The 24,363-nt window shown below is 41.5% G+C and overlaps 1 protein-coding gene across 2 annotated transcripts in view; it reads right to left on the minus strand.

Annotated features, from left to right (window-relative positions):
- Positions 1 to 266: 266 nt before the first annotated feature.
- The window catches only part of INF2 (inverted formin 2), a 140,075-nt gene continuing 115,978 nt past the window's right edge, over positions 267 to 24,363 (minus strand). The window contains exons 19-23 of one of the 2 annotated variants that reach the window (XM_069734293.1): positions 14,917 to 15,019; positions 13,715 to 13,861; positions 9,953 to 11,029; positions 7,950 to 8,003; positions 267 to 5,281 (exon numbers count right to left, since the gene is read on the minus strand). In XM_069734293.1, coding sequence (XP_069590394.1) covers positions 7,951 to 8,003; positions 9,953 to 11,029; positions 13,715 to 13,861; positions 14,917 to 15,019 — 1,380 coding nt within the window. In that variant the 3' untranslated portion in view covers positions 267 to 5,281; position 7,950. The remainder of the gene's footprint in view (positions 5,282 to 7,949; positions 8,004 to 9,952; positions 11,030 to 13,714; positions 13,862 to 14,916; positions 15,020 to 24,363) is intronic. The other variant, XM_069734302.1, reaches the window with a different exon arrangement.

Raw genomic sequence — 24,363 nt, forward strand, 5'->3', positions numbered from 1 at the left:
TCACGGTCTTACCACGGAGAGATGAATTTTTTTTCTCCACCTCCCAAGAAACACTGATGTCACAATTCTGATCAAACTTTGACAACATACGGACCTTTTTTTTTTTTTTTTGAATGGAAAGAAAATGGTCGTGTGACCCTACCCTTATAGGTACAGGTGCTATCTGTGAAAAACCATTGATAACACTCATTCGTACGAGAAAAACGGACGTCTGAATCTGAAATGACAGGTATGCGTTAACTTACTACAATGAATCCAACACCATATTTCTGCAAATAAATAATTTATTAAGAAAGCAAGAAATTACAGAAGAATCAAAAAGAGCTTTTCCAAAATACTGATATATACAGAAGAAGCATCTATATTACATTTTAGTGCATAATAATAATTACATATACTTTTTCAGCTGGTATATAATTCTCGGCCTGGTGGACCATTGTATACGCTAAATATCTTTAGAGGAGTATTATTGTCCTGGAACGATAGAATCTCCAAACAAAATGGGCAAGAAAAAAAGTCACTATGATAGAATGCCCAGGGTATAGGAGACATAGTATATGTGAACGTTGTCACTCTTGGAGGGTGCAGGCATCCTGCTTAGTTACGACCAGGTCTTCGGTTTTGAGTAAGATGCCAAGAGTATGTTTTGTACCTATAGGTGCACTCACTTGTATAGTATCACCAAAACAAAATCGACCACCCCATACTCTGGCCGATCAGCCATGAGGCGTGACTTTGTACCTAAAGTATCAAGGCCATCTACAGTCATGGCCAAAAGTATTGACACCCCTGCAATTCTGTCAGATAATACTCATTTTCTTCCTGAAAATGATTGCAAACACAAATTCTTTATTATCTTCATTTAATTTGTCTGAAATTAAAAAACACAAAAAGAATTGTCCTAAAGCCAAATTGGATATAATTCCACACCAAACATAAAAAAGGGGGTGGACAAAAGTATTGGCACTGTTCGAAAAATCATGTGACGCTTCTCTAATTTGTGTAATTAACAGCACTTGTAACTTACCTGTGGCACCTAACAGGTGTTGGCAATAACTAAATCACACTTGCAGCCAGTTGACATGGATAAAAGTTGACTCAACCTCTGTCCTGTGTCCTTGTATGTACCACATTGAGCATGGAGAAAAGAAAGAAAACCAAAGAACTGTCTGAGGACTTGAGAAACCAAATTGTGAGAAAGCATGAGCAATCTCAAGGCTACAAGTCCATCTCCAAAGACCTGAATGTTCCTGTGTCTACCGTGCGCAGTGTCATCAAGAAGTTTAAAGCCCACTGTGGCTAACCTCCCTAGATGTGGACGGAAAAGAAAAATTGACAAGAGATTTCAACGCAAGATTGTGGGGATGTCGGATAAAGAACCTTGACTAACATCCAAACAAGTTCAACAGTCCGAGGGTACAACAGTGTCAACCCGTACTATCCGTCGGCGTCTGAATGAACAGGGACTGTATGGTAGGAGACCCAGGAAGACCCCACTTCTTACCCCGAGACATAAAAGAGCCAGGCTGGAGTTTGCCAAAATTTACCTGAAAAAGCCTAAAACATTTTGGAAGAATGTTCTCTGGTCAGATGAGACAAAAGTAGAACTTTTTGGGCAAAGGCATCAACATAGAGTTTACAGGAGAAAAAAAGAGGCATTCAAAGAAAAGAACACGATCCCTACAGTCAAACATGGTGGAGGTTCCCTGATGTTTTGGGGTTGCTTTGCTGCCTCTGGCACTGGACTGCTTGACCGTGTGCATGGCATTATGAAGTCTGAAGACTACCAACAAATTTTGCAGCATATTGTAGGGCCCAGTGTGAGAAAGCTGGGTGTCCCTCAGAGGTCATGGGTCTTCCAGCAGGACAATGACCCAAAACACACTTCAAAAAGCACTAGAAAATGGTTTGAGAGAAAGCACTGGAGATTTCTAAGGTGGCCAGCAATTAGTCCAGACCTGAATCCCATAGAACACCAGTGGAGAGATCTAAAAATGGCAGTTTGGAGAAGGCACCTTTCAAATATCAGGGACCTGGAGCAGTTTGCCAAAGAAGAATGGTCTAAAATTCCAGCAGAGCATTGTAAGAAACTCATTGATGGTTACCGGAAGCGGTTGGTCGCAGTTATTTTGGCTAGAGGTTGTGCAACCAAGTATTAGGCTGAGGGTGCCAATACATTTGTCTGGCCCATTTTTGGAGTTGTGTGTAATGATCAATGTTTTGCTTTTTGCTTCATTCTCTTTTGTGTTTTTTAATTTAAGACAAATTGAATGAAGATAATAATAACAAAGAATTTGTGTTTGCAATCATTTTCAGGAAGAAACTGAGTATTGTCTGACATAATTGCAGGGGTGTCAATACTTTTGGTCATGACTGTACAAGGAACAGCTTAGCTGCATTACTTTAGGGACCAACCAGGATGGTTTTTGCACTCCTTGTGTCCTGTACAAGTCACGTTAGCATGTTCTAACATTTACATACATTGATCAATTGGCTTACTCATTTATAAGTTGCAATTATGTATGTGATTGCTTATCATTCCTTTCTGCAAGCGGAACTTACCGAAACCAATTGGAAGGTTTAATATTGATTTCAAGAGCAAGATTTATAGATGATAAAGATGATAGTTAGGCATATAAAAGGGGCAATCTCCTCTTTGAAGGAAGCCACCCTACAGACCAGCTGATCTATCCTGGTGGTCAACTAATCTAATCAAGAGAAGCTCAATGTAGTTGTGCAATTCCTCTGCAGCTCTTGACCATAGTTGACCATGTCGACACCAACGTTGCTTTACAGCCATTCTTTGCAATGGGTCATTTTAAAGGGAACCAGTCACGAGATTCATGCTGTAAATATATAACGTGGCACAACCGTTGTTGGTGCTCAAGTAGGGTCCCAGACCTTTATATGTAGTTGAATAAAACTTTGCACGCAACCGATGTATAGGAAATTGTTTAATGTAGTCCAAGATTAGTACATACAATGCAGACATGGTGGATACCACGTAAGAGGAGAGACCTTCGTACGCATGACACTCCGACTAACTGCAACGATCAACAGTGGATACCCGATTTACCACTCCTTATCTTCTTTACTTTGGAGCCCAAGGACAGTTCTGAGATATAAGGACTCCTTGAAAATCTTGAATATACCGCTTTTGATTGCAGTCGGTACACTGATGAAGGTCGTTGTAAGACCAAAATGTCTGCATTTTAGGTACTAATCTTGGATTTGTACTAATCTTGGACTACATTAAACCATTTCCTATACATCCGTTGAGTGTCAAGTTTTATTCATCTACGAGATTTATGCTGCCTCACTACGGCAGCATGAGCCAGACACTGGCTGCAAAAAAAAAAAAAAAAAACAGCTTTGCATGTTTTACCTTAAAACCTATTTTGAAAAGCTTGCCGGGGACTATGCCACTCAAATGACTAGTCCAAGGGGCAGGTCCCCGATGGCTTTTGCCTACTCCACTCTTTCAGATCACAAACATATGGAGAGACCTGTCAGTCTAGAGGAGTGGGGCAGGAAAACGCCCAAAAGGGATCTTCCACACTGACATGTACAGACCCCGGCCAACTTTTCAAAGTAACAAAGTCAGTGTCTGATTCATGGTGCCCGTGATTCAGGAAGGGGGTGGCCTGTAATAGGGAGGCTTAGTCCATGATGCCCCTGGACTATAAGTTGGAAAACTTAGAAAGGAGACTGTCCATATCAGTCAATACCTTTTAAACTGAAATAGTGCGGAGTTAAAAAAAAAAAAAAAAAAAATTCTCCTCAATTTGTTCATTCTTGACTGTTGCTTGGCTCTAGATCATGCTCTGGCAATCAAAAATATTGGGGTGCACATACACTTTAATGCAGGAAACTGACTTATGATTAACATGTATATAATGGAGGAGATTGTGATGGAGAACCAAAACCTGACATCTGATCCTACAAACTTCACCTTTGAAAACAATGGTAATATCTCTACAGTCATTGGGGCATTTTTATCAAGTTAAAATGCACCACTATTCTGGCTTAATTTGCACCCCAAAATTATCACCTCATTTTTGGTATACGTTTTAAACACTTGTCTGAGAAGGGGGCATGGCCTGTAGGAAATGGATATAACCTAACATGCAAATAAAAAAGTGCTCCAAAAAGGTATTCCACAAGTTTGGCACAAAGTATGCAAACAAACAGCTGGTGTAAATTTAGGTTATCTAAAAACTAAACATGTTTATCCAATGGCATAAAGTACTTTGGTAATTTTTGAGCATTTTAAGACTAAGTTTACACCGTTAAAGAACAAGATGGTGGTAATAATTCTGCCTCTTGGTGCCTTACAACTACGATCTACAAGGTGGCATGAAAAAAATGCCATAAAAGAGAAGGGATTGCTGCGAGTTGGTCACTTCCTATAGTAAAGTAATCCCCATCTGACATGATAAAAGGTAGCAATGCACTAATTTCATGTAAGCATGTGTACCGAGTCCGGTACCCATGTAGGAATTTGGAAATAGCAGAATACGATGGAGGGGGACGAAGTGTGTCATGGGGGCTCCAACCATGAGTTGCTTCTCCGTAGAAACTATACTGCAATGGCGAACACAGAGCCAAGAGCGGTTACAATTTGCAGGAAGGAAGGTGGAGAAGCCTTTACATTTTGACCAGAGTTTGCCTATTGGAACCAAGTAGCTGCAGAAACTCATCAGCGTTTGTACTCCTTTTCCAGAAGGCAGTCGTAGATGGAAGGCAGTGTACATCTTACTATACAAAACCTTTTTGAAAGGGTTTTGTAATAGAATAAAAAAAAAAATTAACTGACCAGATTTCACAATTTAACCTACATATAATATTAAATAAATCTCAGACCTGATGAGAAAGGTGTACTCACTTTCAAAATCCATGTCAGAACGGTTGTATGATCCTTTTTGAAAAGTGATCCTGCCCGATATGAAAATGAGCATTTTCCAAGTCCAGCTCCATCTGGATTCATAAAAACGCTCATCTTAATATCAGGATTATACATTCATGCTAAAGGTGAATTTTTCAAATTGAGTACACCAGCCTCAAGGTCCAAGATCTACCTAAAAAATGCAGTTAGAATTGTGAAATCTGGTGACAAGGACGCGTTAAACATTATGTAAAAAAAAAAAAATTGACGAACAAGTAGTAGAACGTTATATACAGCAAGTTGACCGAGAAGCAAAACACGATATCAGTGTAAAATGGAAGCAAACAAACGCTTTCTAATGTCTTCATTGCTTGGTAATCTTCCTCGTCCTGAGACCTATAATTGAGTAAAAAGGACATTAATCAGAAATGCAACTTTTGACTATTGGGTTTCCATTATCTGAGCACCATCTGTTTCGGCCATTTTGACAGATGTTTGGTAAAACAGGAAACGATAAAGAAGACAAATGAAATGTTGCTGGGACGTGCAGTACAAATGCGGCAAAAAAAAAGTAAGTTAACACTTGTTGTATATCAATGTGCACCTCAATCTGTCCCTTGTCTATGGGGCCTCTGGAGATCGCTGAACTCTGCTTTCTACGGCAGCCCCATAGATTTTTAAACCCTGTTCTCAGGATCACTTCGAAAAGATCCCTCCATCGAAAAGTAAATTAACACATAGTCCGAGACCAGGCAATAACTTGGTATATTTGTGTATTCCCCTTTAACTGGCTAACTCTAGAATATTCCTCACGGTATAAATTTTACAATTTTAACTCAAACTGGGCCTGATTGACAGCTCCTCAGTGTCCCTCCTCCCTGCTGAGGTCTCACACTGCTTAGTTTAAGCTGCAGTTGTCGAGCTGAATCTGCTGAGACTACAAGAGTACACTTGAGCCGTTTTATAGCTATAAAATGCTCATCTTAATATCAGGATTATACAGGCTTTACAACATAGATTTTTAAAGTAAATACATTGGTGTTGGGTCCAATTTTTTTAAACAATGAATAGAATTTGCTTTGCAAAATCTGGCTAACGATCTGCTTTAAGATGAAAGTCTATGGATAGTTGTTGGGCATTATGCTCATTTTGTAAATTTGCTTCTATAAAGTTGTACATCGCAGATCATAATCCTTTCAGTTAACATGGTGTACACCTTCTAAAACTTACCTTTAAAAATAGGAAAAACATCAAATCTAATTCTGTAAATCAATATCATATTTGCTCAAATTGGTGGCACAGCCAAGTGAAGTTATGCAAACCATGTACAGTTAGACTGTCATCTATACACTGTCCGTAGCCATCAGTCATCAATCTTACAGATGGAACAGACAAGACACAAGGTACTGTTGTATGTAGACATTTAATGTTGACACTGAGCATTTTGGAAAGTATAAGCAGAGGGAAAGAATCTCGTGAAATTTTACATAAATTGTATAGTCTGTACAGAAGTAGAACAAGCCAGTAGGGTGAGCAGAAATCAAGAAGTCACATCTGTAGGATTTTGATAGTTGGAATATGTAGCAATGGGACCCATTGATTCTGTATATGTTTATGGGCAATAGTTCCTTCCAGGTATCTCACAATAACCCTTATGGGAACTTTGTTAAAAAAAAAAAAATACTCGAAGGCCCATCATCCATGGATGGTACCATTTTAAAGCCTAAAAAGGGACCATAACCCTTTACAGTAAGGCTGGCCAAAGTCATTAATTTTGGCAGGACTTGCCAGTCATCTAATTTGTATCAGGTTTTTGAGTATAAAAAGTGATTGAGCAGGTTATATTTCACTATGGCTGATCATGCTTAAAGGGAATTTGCCATCAGCATTTCACCTTCTAAACCAATTATATGTGCATGTAGCTCTTTCAAAGACAAGTCTAGCAATGCCTTTTCATGGCCAGTTCATTCCTCTGACTGAGAAATCAGCCTTTTTATCGATATGCAAACGAGGCTGAAGAGCTATGGTAGATCTGAAGCATCTGTAACTAAAGCTCAATTCCCTTTCCAGTGCTATCTCCTCTTGCGTGACTGAAAGTATCTAGGCTGTGTGACTTCTGGCCAAGGGGCAGGTAGTCAAGCAGGAGTCAGTAGTGCTAGGTGAGCAATAGAGCTTTAGTGACAGAGGTTTCAGATCTACCATAGTGCTTCAGCCTCATTTGCATATGAATTCAACCGCTGATTTCTCCGTAACGGACCGACCATGTAAAGGTACTACTAGTCTTTGAAAGAGCTACATGGCCATATAAAATCGATTGGATGGGGAAATCCTACAGACAGATTCCTTTTAAAAAGGGGATAAACCATTCTAATAGGTTTCTGGCATTAGCTTTAGACCATTGAGGTAACATTCACTTATGGTTGAATTAAGTATGCCAAGTAAGTGGGGGAAGTAAAAAACAAAACAAAAAAAACCAAAAAAACTGTTGACGTATGACCTTCTTTCGATGTTCCATAAAACTTTAGCTAAAAATCAATACTATACAATTACACCAGGACACCCAATCACATTTAATAAGCAAAACTGGTATAAAACCAATTTCTACAAAACAATTTAAAAAAAAAATTCAAAGCCCCATTTTCAATTCTACAGAACAACCAAAGAATATGGAAAGGCAACCATCTTATCAGTTGATATTCATGAAGTTCTTCCATTCACTTGGAAATTTCAAGTGAATTCAGGTCATAAACATGAATACCACACCATAGTACATGGCTGCACCTTCTTCGGTTGGGTATTAAGTTCTTGAGATGCAACCACACCCCACTGGCCGTCTTTCCACTCCTGACTAATCATCATTGGACCGGAAGCAGGAGATAAGATGTAAAGCATCAATAAAGTTGTAAGTTACAAAATCGAGACAATGACTACAGGAAGCTGAACAATCGAGGGTATGATTAGACTGGTCATTGGATTTGCAGGGCTAGTAAAGGCATGGAGTGACAGTTTTTGAGGACATATGTGACATTAGTTGACGTGAAGCCTGCTACACCTCCGTACATACCTTACTGTATCACACAACTCTTTGTTTTGTGTGTGCCAGAGTCAACTCCAATCTCTGTTTTGTGAGAGAGAAAATTGAATATTGCGATAGAGATAATTACTGCATAGCGATATTAGGAAAACTGTCAAGCAATCACACGCTCTGCTTATTATCAATCCATTTGGATTTGTAGACTGTATTGAATTTTGACTTGAAATCAGAAAATTCACCATTTATAGGACTAGCATAATATTACACAACACATATAATATCCCAAAAAGATTGTACAGTTCAGCACTCGACGATCCAATCCCTTTCGACAGACGGCATTCGGATCATTCTTGGCACCTACTGATTGAGCCAAAAGAGTTTCCAAGAAAACGGCTTTCTTTAAGAAGCAGTGCCAATCCTATCCATAGTCTGTGGCTTTCAGCCCTTTTCCCTTGAACTTAGACTACAATACCCAACAGGCAATATATAGACTTCGTAAAGTAGACCAATTTTTCTGAACCCCTTTAATGCTGCATCGATGAAGGCACACAGAATTTACAGATTTTTTTTTACATTGGCAACTGGAGCAATGATATTAGACTGACCCTTCCTATTTTCTCAGCTTTCCTGTGTAGATCAGGACAGGGGCAGCAGAGTTATCTCAGCATTACTATAGAATGGAGCAGGACTACTCTGTAGTACTGATGTAAGCCTAAATAAGGAAAGGTAGAAGTATACAATTACAGGGGTTTTCTCGACTTCTCCCTAAAACGTACACAGCTCTTCCAGTGTCCAGCTTCGCAATGGGAGGTGCGTTCGTGAAAATTGACAGTGCTGACTGTGCTACTAGTCTGACCTGAACACTCCCTCAGGCTGCTGGTAAAGGCAGTTTTGCCTCTACAGCATGGGAAAAGTGTAGGGGACTTAAGATTGGTCTGATCGACCCAGCTTCAGATTGCTGCAAGCTACTTATCTAGGTAACTGGCCACACTCAGACTGCAGGGTGGCATGTAACCTAAGTGACAAGCTATACACTACGAAACAAAATAAAAAAAATACCACTCCATTCTTGATAGCAGAAGGCATTTAAAAAACGTAAATTGCAAAGATGCTCATATTTACAAACACTTTGCAATTTTAACCACAGAACTTGAGACAACCCCCTTTAAAACATGCACAGACTCTTTATACAGTTCCCTTGTGACGCTCTGGTGATGGAGCGAGTCCGGCTTGTACTTGATCGCTTACTAGGGACTCATTAAAAAAGAGTATTCCCATCTTCAAGATCCTATCCCAATATGTATTAGGATTAGTAATAATAATATTAGCAAATACCTCCAATTAGAAATGTAATATAGTTTTTTTAATTCTCCATGTCTCTTTCCTCATGTGCAGGCATTGCAGGACCTTCGGTATCCATGGTTACAACCACTATCAACTAGCTAACTGTCACTTCATCAGTGGCCATAACCATGGATACCCAAGGTCCTCCAGTGCCTGCACATGAGGAAAGACATAGGGAATCAGAAAAACTATACTACATTTCTAATTTGAGGTATTTGCTAATATTATTACACCTAGTGCATATTGGGATTGGAATACCTATCTCCATGATCCTATGTAACTTGCATTACAACTGTCATAAGCATATGCACATCTCTACAAACAGTGTAGGGACATATAATGCACATTGTAGGGCTACTCCTGTCTACACCTCTACAAAATAATGTTCTCAAGGCCCCACATATATGGCAAAGTGTTCTGTGTATTGTGCTCCATTCATTAGAATGTCTGAGTTAGTCAGCCAGCCATTCTTAGAACCAATGAAGTATCCCGCTATAGAGAACCTGACAAAAAGCCTTTTTATACCTCCATATAATATCTAAAATAAGAGATTAGTGCACTGCTTTTTGTGCCCCATTATGGCCTCCAATAAACCAGATGTCTTATAGAGTCATCATAATCCAATGCGTTATTATTGATCTAGGTGTTGGGGGGAAAGGGAAGAATAAAAAAATATTTTTTTAAATTACCTTCTTCATTTTTTGAGTTCCTTTTCTTCTTTTTACTTTTTGTTGAGCTCCTTTTGACCTTTGAGCCACCTGAAGTTTGTAATTGTGTTGTCGCGTCAGACGATTTACTCATCGATCCATCACTTAATACATTTTCTTTGGCTTGTGGGGCCACATCAGCTGGTCCATTGCTATTTGGCAAAACTTCAACGGACCCATTATTTGGACCTGGCAGGGAAACATCTGTGGTTGCATCATTCTGAATGGATGGTGTTACTTCAGTGGCTCCATTGTTGGAGACTGGTAGGCATTTATCATTTTCGACCGATGTAGAATCATCGATCTCTTCGTTTTGGACTGGTGGCAAATTGTTAGAATTCTCATGATGTTCCTCAGAGGTTTCACACTTCTCATCTAGTTGGGGCTCACCAATTGTCGCCTTCTGGTCTGCTGGGGATGGTTGGTGTAGATTATCTTGAACCAAAGAGGAATTGTTAACCGATGTTATTTCGGTAGAAGAAACATGAACTGATCCTTTGTCCATAGAAAGGAAACAGTCAACCAAGGGTTTTTCCTTCATTGTCAAACATTCAGCAGTTTCATTTTTCTGGTTGGGAGGAACATCCGTTAGAAATGTTGTCCTCTTTGAGTCTACTTCATCTGGTTGACTTTGAGGTTTTCCAGATGTGGAATTCTGTGACACCATAACATCCTGAGGACATGCATTATTTATGGCTCCCGTATTGACACGCTTTGAGGCATCAGAATCATTAGAAAGTTCCTGCTTGGCGTTCTCTTTTCTTACATTACTATTAGAAGTCTTTATGGTCTTATTTGTGTCTTCGGGTGTGATCAGGGTTGTCAATGTCCCTTGTTTATCACCGTTTCCAACACAACTTTCTGAAGCTTTAATAGTCACATTGATATTTCCATCTACACCCGTGTTATCTACTGGCTTATTCGGAAGCAGGTCCTTTTGGTCTTTGGTGGTCTCAGTAATTTGAGTCACGCGGGAGTTATTTTTATCATTAGAACTGGAAGGATCCTTTATTGTACTTAACGTTTTTGCGTCTTCACCCTTTACTTGCCCTGGTTTGCCTTTGTAAAATGGGACCAGACTATTTTTAGGCAGAAATTCACATCAAAACCAATACAAGCATATACCGTATATAAAAAAACAAAAAAACAAAAAACAAACTTAGATTATGCTTTTATGGGGTTAGTCGACAAGTGTGTTAGTCATGCAGATCATTCACAAACATCTATAAAAAAACGAATTAATGTTCATGCAAATCAAAAATTAAATTTACAATAAAAACGGTCAAGAAAAAAAAAAAAAAAAACAGGTTCAGTCAAGTAGTAAAAATAATTTTAATTTTCCTTTGGCATAAAAGGGCTCTGCCTAGATTTCAATAAGATAAAAACGCCAATTCAATGAAGATCACCCATGACTTACACTCTTCTTTTTACATGGCATTTACGGTCCATGTGTAAAAGAATTTTTGGTGCCTATCGTAATCAAACTTTTGCAAAAATATACAGTTCTGACGTTGAAATCTGTAGATATTGAAAAGAGTTATCAACTTATCTACGAGAATGTATCCTGCAGAACAAGCTTTCATGGGAAAATATATAAAAAGACTGAATGACAATTCTCAATCATAAATGTGTAAAAGTGCTTGTAATTTACCGCCTATTAAAAATCCTCTCTGTTCTCAAGAACGAGGGATGAGGAATTCTTAAACTTCATTTTGTACTGGTCTTTGCGCAAGTTACCGGCGATCTCTAGAGTGTTTCAGAGTTGGCCGGTTTCCTAGGCAAGGAGTGCACATTTGCAAGCCCTTTGAGGTAGATCTTGCCTATGCTGCTCTGGAGTTGTCAGGCTTGCTCGATCCAGGAAACTTTGGAGCCCTTACGTTCCACCAAAGCTGCAGAGGTCTCCAATAGTGATGAGCGAGTGTACTTGTTGCTCGTGTTTTCCTCCGAGTATTTATGACTGCTCGGAGATTTAGTTTTCATCACGGCAGCTGAATGATTTACAGCTACTAGACAGCTTGATTACATGTGGGGATTCCCTAGCAACCAGGCAACCCCCACATGTACTCAGCCTGGCTAGTAGCTGTAAATCATACAGCTGCCGCGATGAAAACTAAATCTCCGAGCAGTCAAATACTCGGAGGTCACCCGAGCGTGCTCGGGAAAACCCGAGCAACGAGTACACTCGCTCATCACTAGTCTCTCCTTGCAGCATTGGAGAGCGGACAGTTTGGGGAAGTGGCTTAGCCATGCCACCAACCTGCAATCTACATGAGCACAGCACCTCCAGCAAGAGAGAGGCCGACGGGCAGAGAGCAGTGGGCTCCTTAAAGCGCCACTCCAGAATTAATTATTATTTCAGTGCTGGAGTGGTGCCATGAATGTAAGATCCATGCACATAATATCATGCTCCCCAGCCACCATCTGCTTTTTTCTGGCTCGCCGAGAAAACACTGGAGTGATCCGGCAGGTCACAAACTGCTGAAGACTAACGAGAACAACGCCAATAACAGACAATCGCTCTAAGTATGAGACTAGGGGCAGTGAACTTACATTAGTAGCACCACTGCTGAGATTTTAAAACATTAATAAAAAAACAACAACACAACTCTTGATTGGTGGAGGTTCAAATCCCAGGCCCACTTACTCCCAATGTTTGTTTAATTTAAAGCACAGAGTCCCTCTATTGTTTACACTGCCAAGTGCCATGCAAACAGTTGTGGCTGTACCTGGTACTGCAGCTTAATCCCATTTCAGTGAACTGGATCCCAGCTGTTGTACCAGGCCTAACTATGTATGGCACGGTGACCGTGTAAAAAAATTAAAAAAGGATCACTACTGGAAATTGATCCCCACTTGTCAAAAATGGATATCCTATTCTTAATACACATCATTATAATTTAAGTTGTATCAAATAGAAAAAAACAAATTAGGACTCATTGAAAGCTCTATATTGCAGCTCATAGAGAGGAATGAAACCAGTGATTTGGGAAACATTTCTTTCTTTTTTGAGATCTGCAGAGGAACGTGAAAATAAAATAAGCTTTCGCCAGTGTGTACACGAGGTCCATTTTATTTTTAGGTCAGTATTAAGACCTGAGACCCTGAAGTTTAACAGAACAAAAAACTTAGATCATCCTGGCAATTACCGATACTTTAGGTCAGAACTTGGGAGGTATGGGCATTGTGACATGTTAATATGCATATGCAAGTACCCTCCCAAATTTAACTGCTTAGGGTCACAAATTAAAGGAGGAAAATATTAGCAAAAGAAACCAACACAATATCTTCTAGGGTAACGTCGTTTAAATCAGATCATATTGATAGGCACCATCTACCAGTTGGACACTTATTGAGTGCTCTTGACCTTAAATGTTTTTAATTTTTTTCTAAGTTGGAAAACAAAAAAAAACCCAAAACAAAACATTATCATGCACATTTAATTCATGCAGCATTATGTACAGGATTAGCATGTATAAAACAGGAGCAAACAAGCAAAAAGAAATGGTCATCAAAATTACATGCAAATTACAGAGTATTTTTTCTGAAATACTTAATAAATTTGAAATATAATTTTTTAACAAAGCAAAGCTCACAAACTAATTAATAAGGATTTTGCAGGGCATGCAGTCCAGCTGAAGCAGGGCCCCAAGTCATTTGGTTAGTCTTTTTTAAAAGCCAAGCTTTCGAGATGCGTTTGCCTAGAAGACTGAAAAAGGTTCTTGGGAAAACCTGTAGTAACTTTACCATTTAGATCGCTACTTGAGTTCCTTTGAGAATCCTCAGGTTCTGATTTGCTTTTTGCAGTTTTACGGAGCTGGAAACCTTTTTTGATATCGGCCAGTAAAGCATCGATGATACAACCTTCTTCTAACTTTACTGTTCCTTTCCGAACTTTGTAACCAAAAGGCAAAAAAAAATATATATAAAATTACAAAATGTAATAGTTTGGTTCAAATATTTGTTTGATGAAAATTGCATAAAATGACAGTCATTAATTTGGAATTCATTTTTCAAATTAATAAAATGAAAAAAGTGTTAAAAGGGAACCTGTCACCAAATTTTTGCCATGTAATCTGAAAGCAGCCTAATGTAGGAGCAGAGACCCCGATTTCAGCGATGTGTCACTTACCAGTCTGCATGCTGCCATTTTGATGCAATCATTGTTTTTTGGTCTAGCAGAGCTCAAAAGCTGAATTATGAATAACCCCGCCCACACCACTGACAGAAGGCTGCCAATCAGAGGTGGGGGCGTGGCTACACAGAATAAGTTGACTAGGAGGCACAAGCAACCAAGTCCAGTGTTCAGTATCTTGCGGATAAAACACACATTTTTTTGAAACAGCAACACACAGCCTAGTAAGTGACACATCACTGGAATCCGGATCTCTGACCCTACGTCATTTGTTTAAATTTTATCCTAAAACATTTTAAATAAAATTATGTATATATTTCATTATGTTCATTGCTTGGTTTATATATACACATGCATAAAAAAGAAGAAAAAAAATATATATATTTAGGGGTCTGAGAAGCAAAATTGCCCCAAATAAAATTCGGGGGAACTGCTTTTCATCACTCAGTGATTACTTATAAAAGAAAGCAAAAACTAAAATTACATAAAAAAACAAAGGCCAATTTATCAGACTTTTCTGAATTATCAGATGTCAGATTAAGGGAGCTTCACTGTACTCTAAAATGCATAGAAAATGACATATAAACAGCCGTTCATTACACCAACAAAGCAGGACCCATGCTTACAAAGTGGGCAGAATTCCGAACATGGCAACCCCCCTACTCTAATGGCCAATTTGCCGCAAAAGCACATATGCCCAGGACTTAGACAACCCCTGTAACAAAATTTTACAGCATTGCATGTAGGAATCAGAATGTCTCCAGGGAAAAATTTGGAAGGAAGTTGTTGCTTGGTCTGTTGTACTACAACTTACTGATTTTTCCATTCTCTCCCTTCTGTCTCTTTGCTTCATCCTCCTCAAGTTGCTTTTTTCTTTTTTCTGCCTTTGCCACCTGCTCTTTTCTATCTTTATTTTCCTAAATGAAAAAAAAACAAAACAATGAGGTAGACAAATTGCTTAACCCCTTCCCGCCGCGGCCCTTTTTCGTTTTTGCGTTTTCGTTTTTCGCTCCCCTCTTTCTCAGAGCCATAACTTTTTTATTTTTCCGTCAATATGGTCATGTGAGGGCTTATTTTTTGCGGGACGAGTTGTACTATTGAACAACACAGTTGGTTTTACCATGTCTTGTAATAGAAAACAGGAAAAAAATTCCAAGTGCGGTGAAATTGCAAAAAAAAGTGCAATCCCACACTTGTGTTTTGATTGGCTTTTTTGATAGCTTCACTAAATGCTAGAACTGACCTGCCATTATGATTCTCCAGGTCATTACGAGTTCATAGACACCTAACATGTCTAGGTTATTTTTTATCTAAGTGGTGAAAAAAAATTAAAAACTTTGCTAAGAAAAAAAAAAGTGCCATTTTCCGATACCCGTAGCGTCTCCATTTTTCGTGATCTGGGGTCGGGTGAGGGCTTATTTTTTGCGTGCCGAGCTGACACTTTTAATGATACCACTTTTATGCAGATACGTTCTTTTGATCGCCCGTTATTGCATTTTAATGCAATTTTGCTTCGACCAAAAAACGTAATTCTGGCGTTTCGAATTTTTTTTCTCGCTATGCCGTTTAGCGATCAGGTTAATGCTTTTTTTTTATCCATATATTGGGTGATTCTGAACACGGTGATACCAAATATGTGTAGGTTTGTTTTATTTTGGATGGGGCGAAAAGGGGGTGATTTAAAATTATTTACTTTTTTTTTTTCATATTTAAAAAAAAAAAAAATTTAAACTTGTGACATGCTTCAATAGCCTCCATGAGAGGCTAGAAGCTGGCACAACTCGATTGGCTCTGCTACATAGCAGTGATCATCAGATCGCTGCTATGTAGCTGTAATGCAGGCTTGCTATGAGCGCCGACCACAGGGGGGCGCTCACAGCAGGCCAGCATCAGTAACCATAGAGGTCTCAAGGACCTCTATGGTTACTGTCCTGACACATCGCCGACCCCCGATCATGTGACGGGGTCGGCGATGCGCTCATTCCCAGCCGCGCGGCCAGAAACGCCGGTTAAATGCCGCTGTCAGCGTTTGACAGTGGCATTTAACAGGTTAATAGTGGTGGGTGAATTGTGATTTCACCCGCCGCTATTGCGAACACATGTCAGCTGTACAAAACAGCTGACATGTCGCGACTTTGATATGGGCTCACCGCCGGAGCCCACATCAAAGCAGGGATAGTACGTCATATGCGATCGGCCGCGCTCACGGGGGGAGCGCGGCCGATCGCGGCCGGGTGTCAGCTGACTATCGCAGCTGACATCCGGCACTATGTGCCAGGAGCGGTCACGGACCGCTCCCGGCACATTAACCCCTGGCACACCGCGATCAAACATGATCGCGATGTGCCGGCGGTACAGGGAAGCATCGCGCAGGGAGGGGGCTCCCTGCGTGCTTCCCTGAGACGATCGGTACACGGTGATGTACTCACCGTGTACCTAGCGTCTTCTCCCTGCAGTCACCGGATCCAAAATGGCCGCGGGGCTGCATCCGGGTCCTGCAGGGAGTACTTCCGGGTTGCCTGCAGCTCTGTAAGCCTGCAGCGATGTCAGTGAGATCGCCGATCTTACAGAGTGCTGTGCAAACTGTAAGATCGGCGATCTGTGATGTCCCCCCCTGGGACAAAGTAAAAAAAAATATTTCCACATGTATAAAAAAAAAATAAAAATTACTAAATAAATAAATAAAATAAAAAATATTCCCATAAATACATTTCTTTATCTAGAAAAAAAAACAACCAAAACAATAAATGTACACATATTTAGTATCGCCGCGTCCGTAACGACCCGACCTATAAAACTGGCCCACTAGTTAACCCCTTCAGTGAACATCGTAAGAAAAAAAAAAAACGAGCCAAAAAACAACGCTTTATCATCATACCGCCGAACAAAAAGTGGAATAACCCGCGATCAAAAAGACGGATATAAATAACCATGGTACCGCTGAAAACGTCATCTTGTCCCGCAAAAAACGAGCTGCCACAAAGCATAATAAGCAAAAAAATAAAAAAAGTTATAGTCCTGAGAATAAAGCGATGCCAAAATAATTATTTTTTCTATAAAATAGCTTTTATCGTATAAAAGCTCCAAAACATAAAAAAAATGATATAAATGAGGTATCGCTGTAATCGTACTGACCCAACGAATAAAACTGCTTCATCCACTTTACCAAACGCGGAACGGTATAAACGCCACCCCCAAAAGAAATTCATGAATAGCTGGTTTTTGGTCATTCTGCTTCACAAAAATCGGAATAAAAAGTGATCAAAACCTGTCACGTGTCCAAAAATGTTAGCAATAAAAACGTCAACTCGTCCCGCAAAAAACAAGACCTCACATGATTCTGTGGACCAAAATATTGAAAAAATTATAGGTCTCAAAATGTGGAGACGCAAAAACTTTTTGCTATAAAAAAAGCGTATTTTAGTGTGTGACGGCTGCCAATCATAAAAATCCGATATAAAAAACGCTATAAAAGTAAATCAGACCCCCCTTCATCACCCCCTTAGTTAGGGAAAAATAATAAAATTAAAAAAATGTATTTATTTCCATTTTCCCATCAGGGCTAGGGTTAGGGTTAGGGCTAGGGTTAGGGCTAGGGTTGGGGCTAGGGTTGGGGCTAGGGTTAGGGTTGGAGTTAGGGTTGGGGCTAAAGTTAGGGTTTGGAATATATTTACGGTTGGGATTAGGGTTGGGATTAGAATTAGGGGTGTGTCAGGGTTAGGGGTGTGGTTAGGGTTACCGTTGGGATTAGGGTTAGGGGTGTGTTAGGGTTAGGGTTTCAGGTAGAATTGGGGAGTTTCCACTGTTCAGGCACATCAGGGGCTCTCCAAACGCGACATGGCGTCCGATCTCAATTCCAGCCAATTCTGCGTTGAAAAAGTAAAACAGTGCTCCTTCCCTTCCGAGCTCTCCGGTGCGCCCAAACAGGGGTTTACCCCAACATATGGGGTATCAGCGTACTCAGGACAAATTGGACAACAACTTTTGGGGTCCAATTTCTCCTGTTACCCTTGGGAAAATAAAAATGTGGGGGGCTAAAAATCATTTTTGTGGGAAAAATACGATTATTTTTATTTTCGCGGCTCTGCGTTGTAAACTGCAGTGAAACAGTTGGGGGTTCAAAGTTCTCACAACACATCTAGATAGGTGTTATGGCTGGCAATCAGGCAACACAGCGTGCAGTAATCAGCGCACATACAGAGATCTGGCAATAACCAAAAACAATAGGACGAGCTCTGAGACGTGGAATCTCTGTAGACTGCAGTACCTGATCTATCCTCACACAACTATAAGCAGCAGTGGATTGCGCCTATCACTACCTATGCAACTCGGCACTGCCTGAGGAGCTGACTAGCCTGAAGATAGAAATACAAGCCTGACTTACCTCAGAGAAATACCCCAAAGGAATAGGCAGCCCCCCACATATAATGACTGTTAGCAAGATGAAAAGACAAACGTAGGAATGAAATAGATTCAGCAAAGTGAGGCCCGATATTCTAGACAGAGCGAGGATAGCAAAGAGAACTATGCAGTCTACAAAAAACCCTAAAACGAAAACCACGCAAAGGGGCAAAAAGACCCACCGTGCCGAACTAACAGCACGGCGGTGCACCCCTTTGCTTCTCAGAGCTTCCAGCAAAAGTTAATAGCAAGCTGGACAGAAAAAAACAGAAAACAAACTAGAAGCACTTATCTAGCAGAGCAGCAGGCCCAAGGAAAGATGCAGTAGCTCAGATCCAACACTGGAACATTGACAAGGAGCAAGGAAGACAGACTCAGGTGGAGCTAAATAGCAAGGCAGCCAACGAGCTCACCAAAACACCTGAGGGAGGAAGCCCAGAGACTGCAATACCACTTGTGACCACAGAAGTGAACTCAGCCACAGAATTCACAACAGTACCCCCCCCTTGAGGAGGGGTCACCGAACCCTCACCAGAACCCCCAGGCCGACCAGGATGAGCCACATGAAAGGCACGAACAAGATCTGGGGCATGGACATCAGAGGCAAAAACCCAGGAATTATCTTCCTGAGCATAACCCTTCCATTTGACCAGATACTGGAGTTTCCGTCTAGAGACACGAGAATCCAAAATCTTCTCCACAATATACTCCAATTCCCCCTCCACCAAAACAGGGGCAGGAGGCTCCACAGATGGAACCATAGGTGCCACGTATCTCCTCAACAACGACCTATGGAATACATTATGTATGGAAAAGGAGTCTGGGAGGGTCAGACGAAAAGACACCGGATTGAGAATCTCAGAAATCCTATACGGACCAATAAAACGAGGTTTAAATTTAGGAGCGGAAACCTTCATAGGAATATGACGAGAAGATAACCAAACCAGATCCCCAACACGAAGTCGGGGCCCCACACGGCGTCTGCGATTAGCGAAAAGCTGAGCCTTCTCCTGGGACAAGGTCAAATTGTCCACTACCTGAGTCCAGATCTGCTGCAACCTGTCCACCACAGAATCCACACCAGGACAGTCCGAAGACTCAACCTGTCCTGAAGAGAAACGAGGATGGAACCCAGAATTGCAGAAAAATGGAGAGACCAAGGTAGCCGAGCTGGCCCGATTATTAAGGGCGAACTCAGCCAACGGCAAAAATGACACCCAATCATCCTGGTCAGCGGAAACAAAACATCTCAGATATGTTTCCAAGGTCTGATTGGTTCGTTCGGTCTGGCCATTAGTCTGAGGATGGAAGGCCGAGGAGAAAGATAGGTCAATGCCCATCCTACCACAAAAGGCTCGCCAGAACCTCGAGACAAACTGGGAACCTCTGTCAGAAACAATATTCTCAGGAATGCCATGTAAACGAACCACATGCTGGAAGAACAAAGGCACCAAATCAGAGGAGGAAGGCAATTTAACCAAGGGCACCAGATGGACCATTTTAGAAAAGCGATCACAGACCACCCAAATGACCGACATTTTTTGAGAAACGGGAAGGTCAGAAATGAAATCCATCGAAATATGTGTCCAAGGCCTCTTCGGGACCGGCAAGGGCAAAAGCAACCCACTGGCACGTGAACAGCAGGGCTTAGCCCTAGCACAAATTCCACAGGACTGCACAAAAGCACGCACATCCCGTGACAGAGATGGCCACCAGAAGGATCTAGCAACCAACTCCCTGGTACCAAAGATTCCTGGATGACCGGCCAGCACCGAACAATGAAGTTCAGAGATAACTTTACTAGTCCACCTATCAGGGACGAACAGTTTCTCGGCCGGACAACGATCAGGTTTATTAGCCTGAAATTTCTGCAACACTCTCCGCAAATCAGGGGAGATGGCAGACACAATGACTCCTTCCTTGAGGATACTCGCCGGCTCAGATAACCCCGGAGAGTCGGGCACAAAACTCCTAGACAGAGCATCCGCCTTCACATTTTTAGAGCCCGGAAGGTATGAAATCACAAAATCAAAACGAGCAAAAAATAACGACCAACGGGCCTGTCTAGGATTCAAGCGCTTGGCAGACTCAAGATAAGTAAGGTTCTTATGATCAGTCAATACCACCACGCGATGCTTAGCACCCTCAAGCCAATGACGCCACTCCTCGAATGCCCACTTCATGGCCAGCAACTCTCGGTTGCCCACATCATAATTACGCTCAGCAGCAGAAAATTTCCTGGAAAAGAAAGCACATGGTTTGAACACTGAGCAACCAGAACCTCTCTGTGACAAAACCGCCCCTGCACCAATCTCAGAAGCATCAACCTCGACCTGGAACGGAAGAGAAACATCAGGTTGACACAACACAGGGGCACAGCAAAAACGACGCTTCAACTCCTGAAAAGCTTCCACGGCAGCAGAAGACCAATTAACCAAATCAGCACCCTTCTTGGTCAAATCGGTCAATGGTCTGGCAATGCTAGAAAAATTACAGATGAAGCGACGATAAAAATTAGCAAAGCCCAGGAATTTCTGCAGACTTTTTAGAGATGTCGGCTGAGTCCAATCCTGGATGGCCTGAACCTTAACCGGATCCATCTCGATAGTAGAAGGGGAAAAGATGAACCCCAAAAATGAAACTTTCTGCACACCGAAGAGACACTTTGATCCCTTCACGAACAAGGAATTAGCACGCAGTACCTAAAAAAACCATTCTGACTTGCTTCACATGAGACTCCCAATCATCTGAGAAGATCAAAATGTCATCCAAGTAAACAATCAAGAATTTATCCAGATACTCACGGAAAATGTCATGCATAAAAGACTGAAAAACAGATGGAGCATTGGCAAGTCCGAACGGCATCACCAGATACTCAAAATGACCCTCGGGCGTATTAAATGCCGTTTTCCATTCATCTCCCTGCCTGATTCTCACCAGATTATACGCACCACGAAGATCAATCTTAGTAAACCAACTAGCCCCCTTAATCCGAGCAAACAAGTCAGAAATCAATGGCAAGGGATACTGAAACTTAACAGTGATCTTATTAAGAAGGCGGTAATCAATACACGGTCTTAGCGAACCATCCTTCTTGGCTACAAAAAAGAACCCTGCACCCAATGGTGACGACGATGGGCGAATATGTCCCTTCTCCAGGGACTCCTTCACATAACTGCGCATAGCGGTGTGTTCAGGTACGGACAAATTAAATAAACGACCCTTAGGGAATTTACTACCAGGAATCAAATCGATAGCACAATCACAATTCCTATGCGGAGGTAGGGCATCAGACTTGGACTCTTCAAATACATCCTGAAAGTCCGACAAGAACTCTGGGATGTCAGAAGGAATGGATGACGAAATAGACAAAAATGGAACATCACCATGTACTCCCTGACAACCCCAGCTGGTTACCGACATAGAGTTCCAATCCAATACTGGATTATGGGTTTGTAGCCATGGCAACCCCAACACGACCACATCATGCAAATTATGCAGTACCAGAAAGCGAATAACTTCCTGATGTGCAGGAGCCATGCACATGGTCAGCTGGGCCCAGTACTGAGGCTTATTCTTGGCCAAAGGTGTAGCATCAATTCCTCTCAACGGAATAGGACACCGCAAAGGCTCCAAGAAAAATCCACAACGTTGAGCATAATCCAAATCCATCAGATTCAGGGCAGCGCCTGAATCCACAAACGCCATGACAGAATACGATGACAAAGAGCACATTAAGGTAATGGACAAAAGGAATTTGGACTGTACAGTACCAATAACGGCAGAGCTATCGAACCGCCTAGTGCGTTTAGGACAATTAGAAATAGCATGAGTAGAATCACCACAATAGAAACACAGTCTGTTCAGACGTCTGTGTTCTTGCCGTTCTACTTTAGTCATAGTCCTGTCGCACTGCATAGGCTCAGGTTTACTCTCAGACAATACCGCCAGATGGTGCACAGATTTACGCTCGCGCAAGCGACGACCGATCTGAATGGCCAAGGACATAGACTCATTCAAACCAGCAGGCATAGGAAATCCCACCATTACATCCTTAAGAGCTTCAGAGAGACCCTTTCTGAACAAAGCCGCTAGTGCAGATTCATTCCACAGAGTGAGTACTGACCACTTCCTAAATTTCTGACAATATACTTCTACATCATCCTGACCCTGGCATAAAGCCAGCAGATTTTTCTCAGCCTGATCCACTGAATTAGGCTCATCGTAAAGCAATCCCAGCGCCTGGAAAAATGCATCAACATTACTCAATGCAGAATCTCCTGGTGCAAGAGAAAACGCCCAGTCCTGTGGGTCGCCGCGCAAAAAAGAAATAATAATCAAAACCTGTTGAATAGGATTACCAGAAGAATGAGGTTTCAAGGCCAAAAATAGCTTACAATTATTTCTGAAGCTCAGGAACTTAGTTCTGTCACCAAAAAACAAATCAGGAATCGGAATTCTTGGTTCTAGCATCGATTTCTGATCAATAGTATCTTGAATCTTTTGTACATTTACAACGAGATTATCCATTGAGGAGCACAGAGCCTGAATATCCATGTCCACAGCTGTGTCCTGAAGCACTCTAATGTCTAGGGGAAAAAAAAGACTGAAGACAGAGCTAAGAAAAAAAAAATGATGTCAGGATTTCTTTTTTCCCTCTATTGGGAATCATTGGTGGGGCTCCTTGTACTGTTATGGCTGGCAATCAGGCAACACAGCGTGCAGTAATCAGCGCACATACAGAGATCTGGCAATAACCAAAAACAATAGGACGAGCTCTGAGACGTGGAATCTCTGTAGACTGCAGTACCTGATCTATCCTCACACAACTATAAGCAGCAGTGGATTGCGCCTATCACTACCTATGCAACTCGGCACTGCCTGAGGAGCTGACTAGCCTGAAGATAGAAATACAAGCCTGACTTACCTCAGAGAAATACCCCAAAGGAATAGGCAGCCCCCCACATATAATGACTGTTAGCAAGATGAAAAGACAAACGTAGGAATGAAATAGATTCAGCAAAGTGAGGCCCGATATTCTAGACAGAGCGAGGATAGCAAAGAGAACTATGCAGTCTACAAAAAACCCTAAAACGAAAACCACGCAAAGGGGCAAAAAGACCCACCGTGCCGAACTAACAGCACGGCGGTGCACCCCTTTGCTTCTCAGAGCTTCCAGCAAAAGTGAATAGCAAGCTGGACAGAAAAAACAGAAAACAAACTAGAAGCACTTATCTAGCAGAGCAGCAGGCCCAAGGAAAGATGCAGTAGCTCAGATCCAACACTGGAACATTGACAAGGAGCAAGGAAGACAGACTCAGGTGGAGCTAAATAGCAAGGCAGCCAACGAGCTCACCAAAACACCTGAGGGAGGAAGCCCAGAGACTGCAATACCACTTGTGACCACAGAAGTGAACTCAGCCACAGAATTCACAACAGATAGGTTTCTTGGGGGGTCTAGTTTCCAATATGCGGTCATTTGTGGGGGGTTTTTACTGTTTGGGTACATCAGGGGCTCTGCAAATGCAACGTGATGCCTGCAGACCAATCCATCTAAGTCTGTATTCCAAATGGCGCTCCTTCCCTTCCGAGCTCTGCCATGCGCCCAAACAGTGCTTCCCCCCCACATATGGGGTATCAGCGTACACAGGACAAATTGGACAACAACTTTTGGGGTCCAATTTATCCTGTTACCCTTGTGAAAATACATAACGGGGGGCTAAAAAATCATTTTTGTGAAAAAAAAATTTTTTTTTATTTTCACGGCTCTGCATTATAAACTTCTATGAAGCACTTGGTGGGTCAAAGTGCTCACCACACATCTAGATAAGTTCCTTGGGGGGTCTACTTTCCAAAATGT

Source organism: Ranitomeya imitator, chromosome 1, assembly GCF_032444005.1.
Source record: "Ranitomeya imitator isolate aRanImi1 chromosome 1, aRanImi1.pri, whole genome shotgun sequence".
Classification (NCBI taxonomy): Eukaryota; Metazoa; Chordata; class Amphibia; order Anura; family Dendrobatidae; genus Ranitomeya; species Ranitomeya imitator.